General features: G+C 41.8%; 1 protein-coding gene across 1 annotated transcript in view; it reads left to right on the top strand.

The window, feature by feature from the left end:
- The window catches only part of LOC148331505 (noelin-2-like), a 37,126-nt gene that overhangs the window by 4,157 nt on the left and 11,723 nt on the right, over positions 1-21,246 (top strand). Inside the window, exons 3-4 of the mRNA XM_088302836.1 lie at positions 202-351; positions 2,473-2,628. Of these exons, the coding sequence (XP_088158962.1) occupies positions 202-351; positions 2,473-2,628 (306 nt within the window). The remainder of the gene's footprint in view (positions 1-201; positions 352-2,472; positions 2,629-21,246) is intronic.

Below are 21,246 nucleotides of genomic sequence, written 5' to 3'. Positions count from 1 at the left end.
GAGATTCGCGGGAGCGCTTCAATTAGCCAGAAAGTCCCACTTATGCGCGCTTGGGTGAACAATTATGCAATAAGACTAGAGCAGTCTGATCTATGAAGCAATAATAGGGAAGCTGGAGGACTGCTGTTGACATTTTGCTGTGTGTGCACATGTGCGCGCTTGTTTGTGCGCATGTGCGCTTGTTCGTGTGCATGTATAAAGGGTTTGTATCCGGGCTCAGAGGAAGCTTGGCAGGTGTACAGCACCGCGTCGGACCCGGACGGCCGCTGCGTGTGCGCCGTGGTCGCTCCTGCCGGCGACCTCTGCAAGCGAGACCTCCGCAGCCGCCAACTGAGCCTGCTCACTCAGCAGGTGCGTCTGTGCGCGCATTTTACGACACACACAACAAATAAACAAAAAACTTTTGAATCGACAAAAAAAAAAAAAGAAGAGCAGCATTTGGCCTAAACCACCAAGTCTCATACACACACACATGCACACGCACACTTCCTGCCCTAACCCATGCTGGGGAGACCGGAGACCAGTGGGAAACACACACAAACAAGAAAAACAAACCCTCTCTGTCTCTCGCTCACTCGCGCACAAACACTCACAAATCGACGCACTAAAACCAACAAAGATTCACACACACATAAGACAAACGCACACCCGCACACACACACGAATGCGCACGCAAAACATTAGCACAAAACGAAGACATTACACACAAAAATACACAAGAACACACACAAATATACATTGCGATTAATACACCTAAATCCAAACAAAAAAGTAAAAACTGGTCTTTTCTCATCTTGAGTGTTTTTGTCACTGTTTTTTTAAATGTTTTTTGACGACATTGTTGGAGATTGAAAGCATTGAGTGTTTCTCAAAAAATGTGTGATCAATAATTCATTGCAGCTGTCATAAGTGAGAGTCAGCATGCAGCCCTCTTAACATGTTCACATACATTAAAAAGCACTCGCTCACTTATACATTCTCTACATGCCCTCAAATCAGTACACACGTGAAAGTGGATTGCAGTCGACAAACCTAATATCTGTTTTTTTACAAGCCAACATATGCATTTTGGTGAATTGAAAAGACAGTTTTGTTCACGAACTTACCTTGCATTTAATTCCAAGTTGTCTTTGAGGTTTTCGAAAGTCGAGACCTGTAGATTCGAATTTGTCCGTGTTTCGTCCTTAATGAGACTCAAAATTGTCTTTGTCTACATTGAGTAAGGGGAATTGTCTTTGAAGTTTTCAGAACCGCTAGTGTTCGATTGTAACTATCAAAGGCAATTGAAAGTCTCAATGAACCTGACTGTTTTTTTTTTGTTGTTCACATTTTTTTCACATTTTGTCAAAAATCAAGACAATTTCCAGTCTCTGGCAGACTATAAATATGGAAAATGTTGTACTAATCCCAAAATATTTAGATTCTTTTGCAATATTACGCATTTCATATTCGTTGAAGACTTTTAATACAATACAATACAATACAACTTTATGTAAAGAGCGCATTTCACAATGTTAAGTCATACAAATCAAAGATTCTTTGAGTCTCTGAAAACACAAACACACATTTTGGTAAGGTTACTGATAGTTGAGTTGTGTGCAGGCAACGTGGGTTCAGTTCCCACTCAGTGACGGTGTCTATGTCTACCCTGTGACTGACTGGCGACCAGTTCAGGGTGTAGTGCGCCTTTCGCCCGTAGTCAGCTGGGATAGGCTCCAGCACCCTACCGCGACCCTGCGCAGGATAAGCGGTGTGGATAATGACATGACATGACATGACATTTTGGTAAACATCAAGGACACCAAATTGAAAATTTCCATATGTTCATTATCACAATATGTTCAATGCCACTTTTTTAGAGCACTACTATCAAGATGAATTTTCACTCTTGATTCCGCAGCGATACTGTGTATTGATACGAGTAATACTTTTGATATTAAAAGTTCAACAGCAGTCTTTCTTTGTGGCACACAATGATTTACTGCTGTCTTAGAATGTGCCATTCTAGTGCCAACTACTTGCTATCTTTTCATTTATTTATTTTTTTCCAAATATCAGTGGCTGCCTTCATGAGAACCAAATACCTTAAAATAACTCCTGCCGGTAGTGGTTCTTGGCCATCCCTGATGTTCGGTTTAGAAATAGTCCATGTTGGGTTTTCCAAGGACTCTTGACTTTGATGTTAAAGACCTAATGTGGTTTTGGTAAAAACAAAACAAATCACGACTCTTTGATAAACTTTTCAACTTGTTCCCAATAAGATAGCGTATGTGTTTTGGTGACAAACATGACATTCAAGTGTATTTAGCAAACAACCGTTTTTGGAACCATCGAAGACATTTTGTTCTTCAGTAAATCGTCACAACACTCTAGTTTTGTGGTTTAGGGTTTGCCGGAATGTGCACCCAAGTGACTTAAGGCTACAAAACGGACAGATGGATGGTGAACTGCAATGTTTTTGTTGTGGTCCAGGTACAGAACGTGAGTCAGTCTGTGGAGGGGGTCCACCTGCGGACCTCCAGGGATCTGCGACACTTTCGTGAGTCTGAGCCACTGCTGCGGGGTGTGGACGGACGTCTGCATTCATACGTCAGCAGTCCTCGCACGCTGACATCCAAGGGGCTACAGGTACACACACACACACACACCAGCACGCACGCGCGCACACACACGCCCACAAGCAGCTACAAGCTCTGGTGTGAACACATTGATTTCACGCTGTTGGGGGAGGAGGAGGAGGAGGACATAAAGTAGCGTGTGGATGCTGTCGCTGTGCTGACACCTGCATCGCTGCACTAAGTAGGAGATTGAGAGCTCTGCATGGCAGAAAGAAAAACAACAAGAATCTGAAGGGGAGGAATGGGAAATTGTATTATTGATGTTGGCTTACGAAACCAAAGCAGAGGAGAAAGGCGCTTTGAAAGTCAGCTCTCTGCTTTTTTTTTCCCACTGCAACTATCTATTAGTTGGCTCATTGATGGGCCTATTTTGTCTAGGATATTTTATGAAGGTGTTCAGTTATTTAAAAACTCTTTGTCAACAGTGTTTTACGTAAGCTTCATTATGTCAGGTTCATTACGTTAGGTTCATTCAAGACTCTAAATTGTCTATGATATTTGATAAAAGACATATGAAAGACATATGATAGGGTCACTAAATTGTTCATGCTTGTGTACAAAAATATGTACGTTAGGTTAGTTAAAACCAACCATTTTTATGTAAGGTTCTTTAGGTTAGATTCATTGAAGATTCTAAATTGTTTGATATTTTACAAAAATGCGTTTGTTACATTAGTTGACATCTAAATTCTTAGATTTTTTTTATGAAAATACATACGTAACATACGTGTCATATCCTAAATTGCATGCCGTTCATTATGTTATGTTCATGGAAAACTAAATTATCTGATATTTAACGATAATACATACATCGGATTGTTTAAAAACTTCAAGGCGAATGTCTATGATGTTTTCTGAGAATATGTAACGTCCGTTAGGTTAGTTGAAGACTCTAAACTGACTGTGGTGTTTTCCAAAAATGTGTACATGAATTTTGTTGATTACATTGTCTGATGTTTACATGAGGAATATGATGCTGGGTTTGTTCAATACAAAATGTTCCTTCATATTTTTATGAAATGATGTATACTGCATTCATTAAAGACTGAAATGGTATGATATTTTTAACATAAGTCAAAAAGTTAAAAAAAACAAAAAAAAACGTCTGTTCGAAGACCCAAAAATGTCTTGACCAAAAGACATTGGTAATGTTTGTTGAAGACGCTGGAGCAGCTTTTGATTTTCTTTTTATAAACATTAAATTCAGGTTTGACGGTAACTGAGAGTTAGTCTAGCGGTTTTTATGAACATCAAAGACAATTGGCACTGTGTTCCAAATTATTATGCAAAGTACATTTTACTAAAAAATATTCAATAATTGATGCAAATATCAGTAACTATAATTTTCAAGTCATCAGTTGTGGGTTAATTTCAAATTTCATTGATCAAATTTCAAAATTATAACAATATTTTTTACAATAAATAAATACAATAAATAATTCAAAGTCTGCTGTTCCAAATTATAAAGCACAACAGCACTTCGATATGTTATAGGCTGTATAGAACTCAAAACAGTCAAATGTTGAATTTGTACCATTATAAAAACTTATTAAATAAAATGTTTTTATTGAAATAACTTTTGAATAAACAGGTAGTGGCATGTTAATAAAGGAGCTCTTGCTTGAGATCACTTTAATAAGCGTTAGATCCATTGAACTGGTGAGCTCTTGGACAGTTTTTAATTGTAGGGCTGCACGATTTTGAAAAAAAAAAAGATTATTCAGACCAATATTGCGATTACGATTCGATTTGCCGTTTTTCTATTTTACACGTTAAAATGCTACTGTTTGTAAAATACGTATTCAGGAGCATTAATGACAAGAGCCAACAGTATCTGAGTCAAGGCTGAAGCGCTGTCTGTCTTTATTGTGCACTTCCGTGACTCGCTGCCGCTCAGTACGGCAAGCGAGACGGACAAAAACAATCGCGGACAGTAAACAGATCTCAGAATACATTACACCCGAGGTATTCACTTAAAAGTCACAGAGGTCCACGACTAAAATATCTTCCAATTAAAAGGTCCGAACCAAAGTCCAACTTCCCTTAATGTCTAGCCTATGTTTATATTTTTATATAGTTTCGATATTTAGTCATTTTCAACAGAGCACGCTTATATACTAAATATTTAGCAATGTTCCCATTAAACACCTTTGCCAGTCAAACAAATATAAGGCGTTTATTTCACATTCAAGAAAATGTGGCTCCAGGAATTTAAGGGTGCCACTTCCAGAAAAAAAACTGTAAAATATCTCCTGCAGAAATATATCAAGTGCTAAGCATTGAGTCAACATCTTTGACCTTTTTTTTAAATCAAAGAGTTATCAGCCTAAAAAAAAAACGGAAAGCCTAATTATCCAAGTAAACCAGGTCAACATGTTCAGTACACAATGAATAAAAATGGCTGTCCTTATGAAAAACTAATTCAAAATGAGCTATGACACCACTTTTTCTTTTGAATATTTTTTTAACTTCTCTTAATGAGAAAAATGAGTTTGTGACTGCCCTGCCAGTGACTTAAATCTGGGTTGGAACGGAGTCAGGGCCTGTTACGTTATTGTATGATTAAATAACGAGAGAGAGAGCGGTTAACTTGCTTGTTAACGTTTACTATGACGACTCTCATTTTCCTTACAACTCTACATTCCTGTAACAAGTCCCCTGATTGGCTGAGATAACAACATTAACTTTGATTGGTTATATTAACCTTTACACATCTCCCCCTTTTAAGTAAGAAACAACATCAACATGACTTCACTTCAAACAGTCAAACGTTTTTTGTTTTTTTTTCCACATAGGAACATTGATCATAACAGTCAGGAACTCTTTTCACACAATCACAAGTCCAGTCGTTTGGGTGGACGTGAATGTCTGCCTGAGCTTGTAACATAAGCAGCATTTGGCTCTGCTGCAGGTTGATTCATCCTAGGCAAGTCAGTTTCCTGCCTGTTGGTTGGAATGGATGCTGACTGCTGGGTAGCTCGCAGGTGTGCGCGGTTTCTCCTCAACAGTCCATCCTCTGTTCTGACTAGGTATGATCTGGGGGCGTCTGTCTGCTGCACAACTGTCCCGTGAGTGCTTTCTGTAGTGATCCATACGTTCTGGCCAGGATGTATCTCCGGTTGACTCTGTGTTCTGTGGCGTCTGTTATAATATTCCACTTGTTTCCGTTTACCTTGTGTGTCTGTGGTCCGGAACTGTTTAATGTTGGGCCAGCGTGGACGTAGTGATTCGGGCACTTGTGGGAGTGTGGTCCAGAGCTGTCTTGCCATAAGAAGTTGGGCTGGAGAGTAACCATTTTCCAGAGGGGTAGCTCGATAACTAAGCAACGCTCTTGCATAGTCTCCTCCCTCTTTCCATAATCCCTTGACGATGGCCACTGCCCGCTCAGCCTCACCATTGGCTTGTGGGTATCGCGGACTGCTGGTTATGTGAGTAAAGCCGTACCCACTGGCAAAGTCCTTAAAGAGTGAAGCAGCAAACTGTGGCCCATTGTCTGACACGAGCACCACCGGAACTCCATGTCGAGCAAAGACGTTCTTTAGCGCTGCTGTGACTGTTTCAGCTGATGCTGTATGGAGGTGTGCCACTTCGATGTAGCGAGAGAAATAATCTATCACTATCAGGTAGATTTTCTCATTCCAGATGAACAGGTCAGTTCCAACGCGTTGCCACGGTCTCTCCGGCACAGGGGTTGGTAACAGGGGATCCCGCTGTGTGTGCCGGTGTTTCACACATGTCTGACAATTTCCCACTTTGTTTTTAATTTCATTTGAGAGTCCTGGCCACCAGACTGACTGACGGGCTCTAGCTCGGCACTTTCCTATCCCTTGATGACCCTGAGGGAGGATGTTGAACATGTCATCTCTTAAGGAGCTGGGAATAACGATCCTTTGTCCTTTCAGGAGCAGGGCACCGGACATAGAAAGATAATTCCTCGCATACCAGTAAGGTCCGATATCAGCTGGAAGGTGAGTTTTGTCAGGCCACTTGGTTTGACAGTACTGTCTCAAAGTACTGCAAACTGGATCCTCTTTCTGCTTTTCTGCGAGCTGTTGCAATCTTACTTCCGTTGCTGGAAGACACTGTCTGGTGGAGTCCACGAAGATTTGAACATCCGCCTCCATCTCTTTCTCCTCCTGTGTGGCTAAGTGACTCACTGGAGCTCTCGACAATGTGTCTGCCGCGGTGAGTTGCTTCCCTGGCACATGCGCAATGTCATAGTTGAACCTTAACAGTCGTAGTCGAAATCTCAAGACACGGGGAGGAAGCTCATCCAGCGCTTTGCAACTCAGCAAAGGGACCAATGGCTTGTGATCCGTCTCAATTGTGAAGTTCATCCCTAGCAAGTACGCCTGCAGGCGTTCACATGCCCAGGTTACTGCTTGCGCTTCCTTCTCAATCTGAGCATAACGTTTCTCAGCATCCGATAGCTGTCTGGAGATGAACACGACTGGTTTCCAGTCTCCACTCTCAGGCTGTTTCTGGATCAGGACTGCTCCAATCCCAAATGATGATGCATCAGCTGACACACGCGTCTCTGCATAAGGTGAGTATACAGCCAGGACTCTGGGTGAGCTCATTTCTGATTTTAGCTTCTGGAAAGCTTCTCTTTGTGGTGTCACCCAGCACCATTCTGTCTTCTCTGACTGAAGGACCGTTAGGGGCTGGGCATATGAGGACAGATGAGGCAGGAACTTGCCCAGGTAGTTAGCCATGCCCATCACTCGCCTCACATCAGCAACGCAGCTGGGCTCTGGCATCTCCAGAATGGCTTTGACTTTCCCTGGGTCAGGCTTAATACCTTCTGTTGAGAGGCTGTGTCCAAGAAACATTATCTTGCTTTTAGTAAATTCACACTTGTTCAAAGTTAGACCCGCCTCACGAAGTCTCCTCAGCACCTGGTGTAGTCTAGAGTCATGTTCAATTTGGTCGTTCCCATACACTAATATGTCGTCGGCATGGCACACTACACCTTCACAGCCCTCTAGAATTTTCGTCATCCTCCGCTGGAAGTGTTCTGGGGCTGAGGATATTCCAAACGGCAGCCGGTTGAAACAATAGTGACCGAATGGAGTGATGAAAGCAGTCAGGAGCGCACTATCTTCAGTCAATGGAATCTGCCAAAACCCTGATGTGGCATCCAATTTCGTGAAGATTTTTGCTCCGTCAGCATTGCCAGTGAGTGATCCACGTTTGGCAGAATAATCCTCTCCCGCTGCACCCATTCATTCAAGTCTGTCATGTCCACACACAGTCTCAGTCTTTCTTTTGACCTTGGTTTTGGTACCACAACCAGGCCAGCGCACCAATGAAGTGGGTTTTGTGACCTTCGATATCACCCCCATGGCCTCCATCCGATCCAGTTCTGTCCTCACCTTATCACGTAACGGGAGAGGAACTCGACGTGGGGTGGACAGACCATATGGTGTGGCCCCTGGTCTTAGCTCAATTTTGTATGGCGTTGTCAGTTTCCCCAGTCCTTTGAAGACTGTGGGGTAACACTTTACAAAATCATCTCCCACTTGAACTGCGTGCATACGCTTCACAAGAACCAGAGCTTTAATGGCTGGAAGTCCTAACAGTAATTTTGACAAATTGTTCACCACATAGATGTCTTGTTCAGTGTGTTTATTTCTCACCTTCAGTATTCCTCTGAAGTAGCCTTTTACCTCCAAGGGGTGCCTGCCCGGGCCGTACAAGGGAATTTCCGGGGGTTTCAAAGTCCCATGTTTGTCTGTTGAGTAGTGGTGAAACGGAATAGCTGTGACTCCTGCTCCAGTGTCTAATTTAAACTCTCTGGTTTCTCCATTTAATTCAAGATGTTCTGTCCATTCATTTTCAACATCGTCCATTGCAATAATAATTTCTGCCAGAAAGGTGACGTCAGAGTTACACTCCGAAGAGTCATCTGTGGTGTCATGGACGCTGCCAGCTGACCGACATTTCCGGGCAAAATGTCCTTTCTTTTTGCATTTGTGGCATTCAGCATCTTTAGCGGGGCTGTCTTTCCACGCGTGGTTTGTTTTATTTCCACATCTCCCGCAGTTCACCTCTTTATGCCTATTTCCTGATTTGGGACGTGCGCTGCTCCTGTCTCCTTTTGAGGTCATCACATCTATATTTCCCGACTCGCTCTCATCCCTACTGCCACGCAGTACCGGTTGCTGCCTCTTTATTTCTTCACTGTGGCGCACTCGGCATATTGTCTTTTCAAGTGTGAGATCCGGGTCCATCTGTAATGACTCTGACAAATTTGCATCTCTTAAACCAACAACAATCCTGTCTCTGATAAGCTCCTCTCTTAGTGCTCCAAATGCACAGTGTTCTGCAAGACTATGGACAGCAGTGATGAATGATTCTTTTGGCTCTTGATTTCTTCGATTGAAACGTGCACGCTCAAAAATTACATTTTTCTTGCTCACACAGTGATTCTCAAAGGCTTGTTTCACATCTGTATATACCTTCTTCTGCTCACTGCTTAAGGGCAACACGCTCAATATATCTTCAGCTTCATCTCCTAGAGTATACATCACGGTGTTGACTTGGTACTCTTCCGACTGTTTATCCAAACTTGATGCTATTCTGAAACGTTCAAAACGTCGTATCCACTTTGGCCATTCATTTGCATTGCTGAAGTCAAAGTTACTGGGTGGAGCTAGCTGGACACTGCTCGCCAGTGCTGGAGGGTTGTTTAGCATTTTTATTTTTTTAATTATAACTTAAACGGCACCTTGGTTCGTTGTCCTTCTTTTTAGCTTTATCGGCCGCCTTCTCGCCTGTTTTCGTCTCCCCCGACGCACCTTCGGCGAAGTTGGCTCCTATCTCGGCCTTCTAGCCTGGCGTTAGCGAGCCACGTTAGCTTCGAGCCTAACGTAGCCACCCGATCATATCGTCCGGGCAATTCTTCTCATGGGAACGTATCCTCCCGCGATTCACGAAGATCCCACTTCTTTCACAATGTTTCGTTATTGTGTGATTAAATAACAAGAGAGAGAGAGCGGTTAACGTGCTTGTTAACGTTTACTATGACGACTCTCATTTTCCTTACAACTCCACATTCCTGTAACAAGTCCCCTGATTGGCTGAGATAACAACATTAACTCTGATTGGTTATATTAACCTTTACACAACAGGGCCATTGGGATTTGGTAGATTATTTCACACATCTGGCCTTTGTGTTTTCCTTTAAATAATGTTTGTGCAACCACATTTAAGCACTCCTTCACAACTTCCCCATCACTTGAACGTTTTTTTATGTTTCCCCAAAATCCATGATACTTTTACTGAATATTCGTTTGCATGCCGCTGGGATGTAAACGAAAATGTAAAAATCTGTTGTACTGCACTCGAAGTTCGATGTTTTTGCGTGCGCTCACCTCAAACGTCAGCGGATAACTGTGCACAAAAGGGCGGTGCTTTGTTTCGTAGTGGCTCTTCGCAATGTTGCGACGGTTTCGGAGCTTATGATGCACACTGGTTTTGAATCGGCTGCAGCCAGAACGAAACTAAATTTCTCCGTCCATTCATTTAAAACAAGACGCATCGACCTCGCTAACTTTTTAGCAAGGCATACTGTCAGCAGCACTCTTTTCCGGTCTGCTGCGCAATTGGCAGTGGATCGTAAACAAAAGATTTGATTGGCTCAAATCAGTGACGCCTTTTCCGTATTTACTAGAATTGCAGCGCCAACGTTTGCGAATGCGCCCTGAAAAAAAATCATCATCATGGGTCCGTTCCGAATCATCCGGACCGCAGTCCGCCATTTGGTGATGCCTGCATTACACTGTTATCCGTTTCTGCTTCGACTTGCTTCATTTTATACACTCTTTAACTTTTCCTTTACACTTGCTCGCCACTGCAGCATATCCGTTCATCTCCTCCTCTGCAATCTTCCTCACACATGCACGCACACACCCACACGTCACGCACAAGCTTGTCACAATGCTCGCAAAACTACGATTGGGAGTCAGTTTAGTTTCAGACAAAGAATTTGATCAATATTATAATACAAATCACTAATGTCACCATTTGATGAAAAGTACGAGGCGCTCTCTTCTGGCGATAATATTGTATTAGTTTTTTGGGGGCTAGAAAAAGCAGCATATTCACCATTGCTTGTATCAGACATGCACGATCAAGTTACAATGTTGCCATTAGTACTGAAAAGATGCTCTGAGAGGGAGCTTGTCACCGGTACGCACAAATACTTAGGAGAACGTTTTCAGATGCCAATTTTTTTCAAAACGTGAATGCTACTGTTAGCGATCTTAGCTTGACCGCTAGTTGTTGCCTCCCCTTCATCTGTTGTTTCAAATCTGTTTGACAGGCTTCATACTCAAATCGGTGGTGCTGTTTTAAACGTCGAAATATGTTTTTTTTTTTTTTGATGCGGTTCATTTTTGTCGAATCTATCGTACGTCCAAATAATAGACGGACCTCCCGTCTATAGCATGAGCATCTCCCTCGCCTCATCTGCGGCGGCAGAAGTTACTTCCATTACATCCACTTTGGTACACGGCAATGACAGAAAAAACAGAGGTGCACGCGTAGTGTGTTATTGTCGGACTGACTGTAGGCACCTGAGCGCAGACCAACGCGTGCTAGCCAACAAGACTGATTGGCCAGCGCCATTAAGACCCGAGCATCGACAATTCTGGTTGGCTAATTCATCTGTCACTTAAACGCCAAAGGTTGGGGGAGAGAGGAAAAAATACAAAACCTCACTGTCTTGCGATTAGATAATTGCACTACATCAAACCTCAATGTCGATTAGATTTTGATTTATTGTGCAGCCCTATTTAATTGCTTTGTAGGATGTTAGAATAACATCCCAAAGCTGCTGCTTGGTTATGAACTCGCTCCTACGCTCTTAGATGTTACCTGATGGTTCTCAATAGGGTTGTGGTCAGGAGAAGACGTTGTGGCCTCACCATCAGTTTCTCTTCTCTTATGCCCATAGCAGCCAGTGACTCAATGGTGTTCTTTGCAGCATGAGATGGGGGTTGTCATGCATGAAAAGGATTTGTTGACTTAAGGTATGGTTGTTTTTACCATGGAAGAAAGTGGTCAGTCAGAAACTCTACATACTTTGCAGAGGTCCTTTTCACACCCTTGGGGATCATAAAGGGACCTACCAGCTCTCTCCCCACCATTCCAGCCCAAAACATGACACCCCCACTCCCTGCCATCTCAGCCTTGTTGGGACATTGTGGCCATTCACCAACCATCCGCAGCTCCAGCCATCTGGGCCATCAAGGGTTGCACGGCACTCATCGATAAACAAAACTGTTTGAAAATTAGTCTTCATGTATTCCTGAGCCCACTGAAAATGTTTCTGCTTTAGGGGTGGCTGAATATTAGCTTTAAGCACACTTGCAAACTTCTTGAGGATCCAACAATTTGAGGTTCATGGGACTCCAGAGGCACCAGCGCCTTCAAATACCTCTTTGCTGATTTGCAATTGTCAAGGTGTCGCCGGTCGGCGAGGAGGGGGAGGACCCAAAATGCGAGGAAGCAGGGAAAAGGGGTAACTTAAAGGGAATTTATAAATTCAATCAAACAAAGACAAACAACGTGGCAGGGTGCAAAAAATAACAAAGGCAAACTAAAACGTGACTAAACGGGATCAAGGACGAGGAACAAGGACAGGGACAAATGCTGCGGGGGTGAGAGCGGGGGTGAGAGCGGGGGTGAGAGCGGGGGCGAGAGCGGGGGCGAGAGCGGGGGCGAGAGCGAGATCAGAGAGCGGTAGTGATAGTCCGTAACGGAGCAATGCACCGACACTGAGTTGTCGGCACGGGGTGTTTAAGTAGTCCAGTCATTAGGGGAGCAGATGGGAATCAGGTGTGTGACGATTAACGGGGAACAGGTGCGTGGCTGGTGGGGACGAGTGCTGAGGGGAAACGCCCCACTCATCTGACAAAATAAACAAAACCCAGGACATGGCAAAAATGTGAAAAATAATAACAAAAAACCTGACATGACCGACACGGGTCATGACAGCAATGGCCTTTTAGTAACTTCTCTCTTGATCCAATGAAGTTGTCAGGCACAAACCTTTCTTTGCCTTTTTTGGCACAAACTCGCCTGTGCTCTGAATTAACAACAGATTTCTTTACAGTTTGATGTTCACTCATACGTTTTTTTGGAAATATCCAATGTTTTCCTACCCTGAGTAAGGTCATGTACTATTTTACACTTTTCAACAACAAAAAGATTTTTTTTTTTTTCCATACCGCCTGAAACCTGTTGCCTGCTTAATAATGTGAAAGATCACTTTTAATCAATTTTCCTTCAATTGGGCTCACCTGAGAGACCTTTTGTCAAAAAAAAAAAAAAAACTAAAAAAATGTTTTTGACTCTTAAATCCAATATGGCTAATAATTTGGAACACAGTGTCAACTTGTCATAATTCCTATCCTAACACACATGTTGTCATAAACATCAAAGGCAATTTATAATCTTTAGCGAATGTTGGTGTTTTCGGCTTGTTGTAGATTTTTACAAAAGTGCAACCCCAACACAGCTGGACGCTTTCCAGACTTCAAGCGTGTCAACATCATTACAACACGGAGCACTCCCATTGGTCCTCACAATGCGGGCACCGTCAAATGAGCTTAAGCATGATGCAGAATGTTCGTTCGCTTTTCATTTGCGATTGTTAGCTTCACTCGAGCGGCGTACTAATCAGTTTCACCGCTAACCTTTCCAGATGGCTCCCTGCTCTGATGTGTGAGACGCTCTCTGAGATCCAGCAGAGTTTAAAGCGCTTTATTTTTTAGGACACAAGGCATCATCATGTTTGTTTTGTTTATCTTTTTTTTTTCTCCCACGTTGTCTGTAAGTGCCAAAAAAAAGCAGACAGTTGATGATAATAGCGCACCCTCAGTTTTGGTTTCACGAGTCACCAGTAATAATAAAAATTTTACTGCACGGTGGCCTGACTGGTTAGCACGATGGCCTCACAGTGAGAGACGGCAGCGGTTGTGGGTTCTTGTGTGGAGTTTGCATGTTCTCCCCGTGCCTGCGTCGGTTTCCTCCCACATTCCAAAAACATGCATGGCAGGTCATTTGAACACTCTAAATTGCCCTGAGGTATGAGTGTGAGGGCAGATGGTTGTTTGCCTCTGTGTGCCCTGCGATTGGCTTGCAACCAGTTCAGAGTGTACACCGCCAGTTGCCCGAAAATCGCTGGGATAGTCTCCAGCACCCCCTGCGACCTTAGTGAGGAGAAGCGGTACAGATAATGGATGGATGGATTTATCCTCTTCTGATTCCTGTTTTTTTTTTCACATCCCACGCAGAGCTTCACACTATTTACTATTACTATTTCAATTAACTTGACAAGCATTCAGTGATTCAGTGTGGTTTTCAGGTTTTCGCTAGGGATACACAAAAGTATAACTTTATTTCTTGTAAAAATGATTTATAACTAAAGAAATCCCCCAAAACATTTTAAATAGAACTGTATTAAAGAAAAACATCCATCCATTATCTGTACCGCTTTTCCTCACAAGGGGGGTGCTGGAGCCTATCCCAGCTATCTTCGGGCAGTAGGCGGGGGACACCCTGAACCGGTTGACAGCCAATTGCAGGGCACACAGAGACGAACAACCATCCGCGCTCACACTCATACCTAGGGTGTCATACCTTTGAGTGTTTAATCTACCTGCCATGCATGTTTTTGGAATGTGGGAGGAAACTGGAGTACCCGGAGGAAACCCACGCAAGCACGGGGAGAACATGCAGACTCCACACAGGATGGAAGGCCAGAGTCGGGGTCAAACCCACGACCTCTGCACTGTGAGGCCATCGTGCTAACCAGTCGGGCCAGTGTGCCGCCTAATGAAAAACAGATAATATTAAGACATATCTTGAATAATATGAGTATTTTTCCCCAAAATAAAAAGAAAGGACTTCTTTTTCATAAGATTTGATTTTCTTGAAAAAAATGTCTGCAAAAAATTGTGATTTGAGCATTTTCTTGAAAAAAAAATAAAACTTTCATCTTATAAGATGACCTTTTTTTTTCATTTTTCAAATTCTATGACATTTTCTATTTAAAAATCTGTCTGTTTTCCATAAAATGTTGGATGTTTGTTTTATAATTGTATTTAGGCGCAATTTGTATTCAACTTATAGGGGTAGTTTATCTGAACATGTTTATTGTATGTAATGGGTGTATGCAGAGGATTCATTGAGTGTAACTCAATTTGCTGGTTTGCAGCATTAAATTATGTCAGCAATCTACAGAAGACAATATTGTCACACAAGATCATATCAGCTGCATCTGCTCCCCTCAGCAATTGTCATCAGATTGTGAGAAGAAGAAATTTGCACGGAAGCCCAACAACAATGACAGATTGCGCAGCCGCACATTACGCAGGAAATTACTAAATATTCATAAATGAAAATAACTAATTGAGATTAAATTCACGCATATACAAAAATAACCATGAAATGATCATTGAAATTAAAAAATATAAACAGGAATAAGAAGAATAGGTAAAGTATATTTTTAACTCCTTTACATGTACGATGCTGAGAGGGGCGCATGGGACCCTGGGGAACATGCTTTTTTTCCGCCGTAGGATGTTTTGGGACAGAAAAAGGCGATCTCAGACAACGCGAGTTGGAGCTCGTCAAAGCTGTTTGCGCCCCTAGTTCATGCAGCAGATCACGCACGCAGTACTAATTGGAAAAAAAAAGCGTCGCCCTGTCCTGTCGCTCGTTGTCCCGGAACTAATTTCTTTCGCCCCTACTTGAATACTAGCTGCCAAGCTACTGTGGGCCGCAGCACTATGAGCTTTATTTTTACTTTATCTAAGTCCGTGGACAGCAGCAGCAACGAGCTGTGTGATGACAAATAAACGACCCTAAGCTGCGTTCTAAACGAGGAGGCGAGCAAGGAGGCGCTAATCGCTAAAATAAATTGCTTTGACGTACGCTCGACTTTTAACAGAAGTCTGACTCGAACTGCGTTTGGGCGGAGAGCCAGCAGCTATGAACAGAAATGTTGTATTGCAACCATTACGTATCAAAACCTAAGATAAGACGACCACTACGTTAGCAATTTAGCAGACGCTCTCAAACCGGAACATGGAAATCTATGACGTCATCACGACGAAGAGGTTCCATGTCAAACGTTTCTTATCAATTTAGCTTTGCTAAAGGGACATTTTATTGACATAATCTAACATCAATATACAAAGAACATGTACATTAGTACGAAACAATTGGGGTTTAAAAATGCATTTTCCTATACGGAAATACAAATATACAAAATTCTACTTGATGGACAGTAAGTAAAACTTGAGAACTTGAGAAAAAAAAATGCCCCTCCCACAAAACCTCCTGCGTGTCCTTGCACTATTAGAGCTGTTGTGAAATGTGCAATATAAATAGTTGTATTGTAATAGCTTTTATTGTTTTTTTAATGGTTTATTGGCATTTTCCGCCATGTTTGTAAATGTCACTGTACATTGTGAAGATATTGTGATTTTTTGCACAGAAGCTGAATTTAAAAAAAACGCAAAAAAAATCTAAATTGCAGTATCAGCCAGAAAAATTGTGATTTGTTTTTTTTCTTGAAATTGTTCAGCCCTATGCCGTACTCCAATAAAGTGTGATTGCCCATCCACTCCAGTAGTTGTCAGTGGCGCTCTCCTTGCCCGTTGTGCGCTGCGAGTATTAACGCTACGTTGTAGGTTTGTTTTGCCACGAAAATTCTATTATTTTTAGTTGTGGCGGAGAGAAGGTGGTGGTGGTGGGGCGCAAATTGTTTTCTTCTTTGTAGGGGGTGGGCGTGACAGAAAATAATTGAGAAGCACTGCATTAACTCAACATTTTCCCAGTTCACACAAACGTACGAATCAGGGCTTGAAAATCGTTACATCCCTAATATACACCAAATCTCCCCTAAGTGAAAGAAGAGACTCTCTCCTTTTTCTGTTCTTTTATGATCCGCAGTAGAATAAAGGTGGGTTGCACAAAATGTTGCCATTTCTTCCATTGGACTCAGAAACTGTGCTGATTTCATACCTAAAATGGGCCATTAGGAAATGGTTTCCAAGTTTGAAAAGTACAGTGGAGCAACATCAGATGCTCCCTACCCATCTCTGTGCAGTGAATGAGTTCATATGAAACTTAACTCAATTAAAGACGGAATCACCAGCAAAATTACAAGTTGTAGAAAACTAAAAAACTTTAAAATGCACGTTTATGTTGAAGAATATGACAGTGACTAACTTGTTTTTGACGTCAACAGAAAAAACATTATGAAATTGTTAGAAGAATAAATTGACTGAAAATAACAAAAACTCGCAGGTTCACTCTGATAAAGGAAATTGTTCCCCTGTTTCCAGACGATGCAAGGAAACAAAAAAAAAAAAACAATGCTGATTTCCTCCTGCTGGATCTTATTTAACTCAATGAGAGAGTGCGGAAGAGAAAAAAAAAACGCGTGACTCGATTTTACTTGCTAATGCCTCCATTCCCTCATCATCTGACTGTGCCTCCGGCTATCCTTTTATAATTCCTTCCTTTCATCCGGAACCCCTACAGAGAGGAACCCCCCTTGTGTCCCACATGCCAACTCGGAACCCCTCCCACTGTGTTGCTTAAAATACCTTGTGGTTATTGATTATTTAAGTGATTGAATCTGCATACAATATGTAACAGCTCCACTTCCTAGTGTCATGATGAGCCTTTTTTCCCCATGTCTTGAGACAAAGTTAGCGTATTTGATATCATGTGCTCAGGCAATAGTGACTGAACTTAATGTACATATTGTTAAAAAAAAGTACATGTTTTCTTGTCATCAACAAATCATCAACATTGTGTTTAAGAGGAACCTAAGGTATGTGTTTTTGGAGGGAGAATTTTGTGTCTTCAACAAACTCAACGTGCGTTAAGGGCAAACAGGGTTTTATTAACATTCTATGAGAATCTCGCTTCCTCAAGAAAAAAAATTGTGTACATGTATTCGTAAATTCCCAAAGACAATCTAGTGCAGGAGTCCTCAAACCTGTTCCTCGGGGGCCGGTGTCCTGCCGTCTCTTTTTGATGCAACACACCTGATTCAAATGATCAAATGATCGGGATCGTTATCTAGCTTCTGCAAGCCTTGCTCATTATCTGATCATTTCAATCAGGTGTGTTGCAGCAGGGAGGGATGAAAAAGAGGACAAGACACCTGCCCCCGAGGAACAGGATTGAGGAACCCTGATCGAGAGTTTTCCCTGACACAAATGTACAAAGGTTTGTGAGCAGAAAACCGAAATGTTATGTTTTTGACAAAAGCGGCACGGTGGCCGACTCGTTAGTACGATGGCCTCACAGTGAGAGACAGCATCGGGCGTGGGTTCGATCCCGGCTCCGGCCATCCTGTGTGGAGTTTGCATGTTCTCCCCGTGCTTGCGTGGGTTTCCTCCGGTTTCCTCCCACATTCCGAAAACATGCATGGCAGGTTGATTGAACACTCTAAATTCCCCCTAGGTATGAGTGTGAGCGCGGATGGTTGTTCGTCTCTGTGTGCCCTGCAATTGGCTGACAACCAGTTCAGGGTGTCTCCCGTCTACTGCCCGAAGATAGCTGGGATAGGCTCCAGCACCTCCCGCGACCCTAGAGAGGAGAAGCGATACAGAAGATGGATGGATGGATGTTTTTGACAAAACAAGACTTCATAAACGTAAAAGGCAATTTAGCATCTTTGAAAAACCTTGCAAACCTGTACATGTGTTGTACTTATTTTTGGAAACATCAAAGAATTTAGAGCCTTCGACGAAGCTACCGCACGTTTTTTCAACATCAATGACAATTTTGCGTTTTAACCCCAAGACTAATGTACGTGTTTTTGTGGACGTCCAAGATGATTTTGTAGCTTCAAAAAAATCCTAACATACGTTATCATAAATATCGAAGCTAATTACGCATCTTTGACAAACCTTGTATGCGCTTTTTTGGAAAAGTCAATTTAGCGTCTTCTGCAACCTTAACGTACAGGTACGTGTTTTTTGTAAACATCAAAGACAATTCATCATGAACATCAAAAGAATTTCGCGTCTAAGCATGTTTGAGACTGACCAAATGTGTGTTGTTCTTTTTGTCTTTAACTTTGATTTTTTTTTTTCTTTAACTCACTCAAAAATGTCATCTAAACAGAATGTAAAGGCGAAAAAAAATATAAAAAGAACTGCAATCTCATACAAAAAGTCCTAATCTCTATTATCCACATCCACAATTGCCATCTATTTTTCTTACTGGTTGTAGATGACACTAGTTTGTAGTTCTAGCTTTCTTACTTGCCACTGATGGCATATTCACCAGATATTTTTATCCCTGTCAGATATCACTCCTTTGCTGAAGTCATTCATTGTACAAGGTCTTACAGTTAAAGGGACCATTATACCTGAATGTTTTCTGCATTACAGTGTGTATCCTTTCCCACAAAAGTGTTATTTTTATCACATTTCCAGAAGGTATGTGCATGGTTTGCATTTAATTCTCCAAAATACATCTGTTTTTAATTATGAGTTTCCAAAAATTAAAAAAACGTAATTCTTTCATTAGAATTCCCTCCGTGACTGTAAGCTAGTGGTTGATTGGTGGTCTTTCCACATCCCAAGCCATTGTTGTTCTTGATTTCCACCCCAAATTCAGATTCCCAGTTTTATCTTTATATCATTGATTGAATTTTTATTTGCTATTAATGCGCTGTATTCAGCACAAATAATTCGGAGAGTTACCCTTTTTTGATTTGATCAAAAATTGAGCCCCCCCCATATTTCTCAACAGCAATCCATTCTTATCTTCTTCCTATAATAATCCCTTACTTGTAAATATTTAGAAAAGTTGTCATTATCCAGATCATACTCTTTTTTTCCATCTCCTGAAAACTTTTCTTTTCTCCACCCAACAATGTGAACCATGTTATTATTCCACCGTTTATATTCCGTCATACTGGTTTGCTTTCACCAAATGCCACCCACTTTAACGGCGTTATGTCCTCAATTTTATATTTCCGGATGACTGTGAACCACAACTCCAAAGTGACTGAGAAAATGGGGTGTAGCTTTTCCAACACCTTCTCATACATTGCTTCCAACAGCAGCCTGAATCGGGTGACCATCAAACTGGCTTTCCATATCTTTCTACTTTGCTGCATTTTGTGTATTAAACCAACAATATATTTGAATTAGAAGTACTCCTTTAAATTTGGGTGGCCCATACCTCCTTGTTCTTTAGTTAAATGTAAAGTTGCGTCCCATTGCAATTTCCAAACAGTGTTTGTGGAACCCCTAAGGATTGAAACATATAGAGAAGCAGAGGCAATATATTCATTCTTTTCCTCAATTTGTGAGGTAAAATCCATTGTTAAAGTACACCATCCCCTATTCAATTTCCCGATTAATAATATCTTAATTCAACTTGTAGAGATTTGTCTGTTTTTACGTGATGTGGTCCCCTAAATATTTGATCGTTTCTTGATTCCAGTTGAAATGAAATGTTTCCTGTATCAGCCTCGATGGAATGTAGTGTTTTTTCATTAGCGCGGGTCGGGAGTCCCCTGGGTGTCTGAGGTACGCTATGATGTCATCTTGTTTCCATTTCTGTTTATTGTTGTTTATTGTTCCCCACGCTGTCAAACTACATGCGGTAGTGGCTTTATAAAGTCAAGTGGGTGAGAGACAGCAACCCTGTCTAGTACCTTTGTAGATGTATTGTCGTTGTCAGCTTACCATTCATTTGAATTCTAGCATAGGGTTGAGGGTATAGTGATCTAACACATTGCACAAACTTACTATTGAAGCCAATTTGTTTCCAGTAATTTATTGATGCCAAAAGTAAAGGTTTTAGTTCTTTCCTGAATGCTTTATACATTTGAGTTTTCTTTGTTCGCCCATCGTTCAGGTTTTCAGTTTTGCTGCCTCTTTAGCATCCTTGTACGTTCTCATGCCATTCGGCCAGTGTATATGCACTTTGGAGATCAGGGTCTGAAATTGAATTCCTTCTTGTTTCAATCTTTTGATATTCGCTTCAGTCTTTCGTTTCTGAAGGACTTAGGTTGCAAAATCATGATCAAAGAAGACTTGTTTATCTCCTATCTTTACCGCCTTCTTTTCTTTTCCCCATTCCTTTTGTAAAATCATTTGTTTGGTTTCGAAAGAAAGAACGTTGGTGACAATAGATGTTGGAGTCGCCTCTTGGCCAGGCTTTTTCGTCAGTGCTCAAAGACAACGCTGGATACGTCGCGCTGTGCTTGCAGGCAATTCGAGTGAAGTTGTGAGCAGCCGCGTCACATAGTTGTTATTTTCGGAGCATTTGGGATCGATTTCTTCCCACATTGTGTTGATCTCTCTATTCATCTCCCCTTGAATGTGATCCGGTCTTCTTGGAACTCCATCCTAAATTATTTTATTTCTTCTTAGATGGCAAAAATCCCAGCTTTAAGTTCCTATATGAAGTTCTCCATTTCCGCTCTCTTGCTAGCGTCTGCTTCCCAGTCTACGACGTCAACTTGTTCTGTCTCCATTCAGCGTTTTTCCTCGTCTTTGTTCTTGTTTTTTGTTTTTGTCCATTTTTTTAGACTTTTGGCTATTGAGTCATGTGCATTAAGCAACTTTTCTCA

Source organism: Idiotropiscis lumnitzeri, chromosome 8 (assembly GCF_059441095.1).
Source record: "Idiotropiscis lumnitzeri isolate Australia: NSW breed Sydney's pygmy pipehorse chromosome 8, RoL_Ilum_1.0, whole genome shotgun sequence".
NCBI lineage: Eukaryota > Metazoa > Chordata > Actinopteri > Syngnathiformes > Syngnathidae > Idiotropiscis > Idiotropiscis lumnitzeri.
The sequence above is the reverse complement of the archived record's forward strand: the minus strand, read 5'-3'. Positions and strand labels throughout refer to the sequence as shown.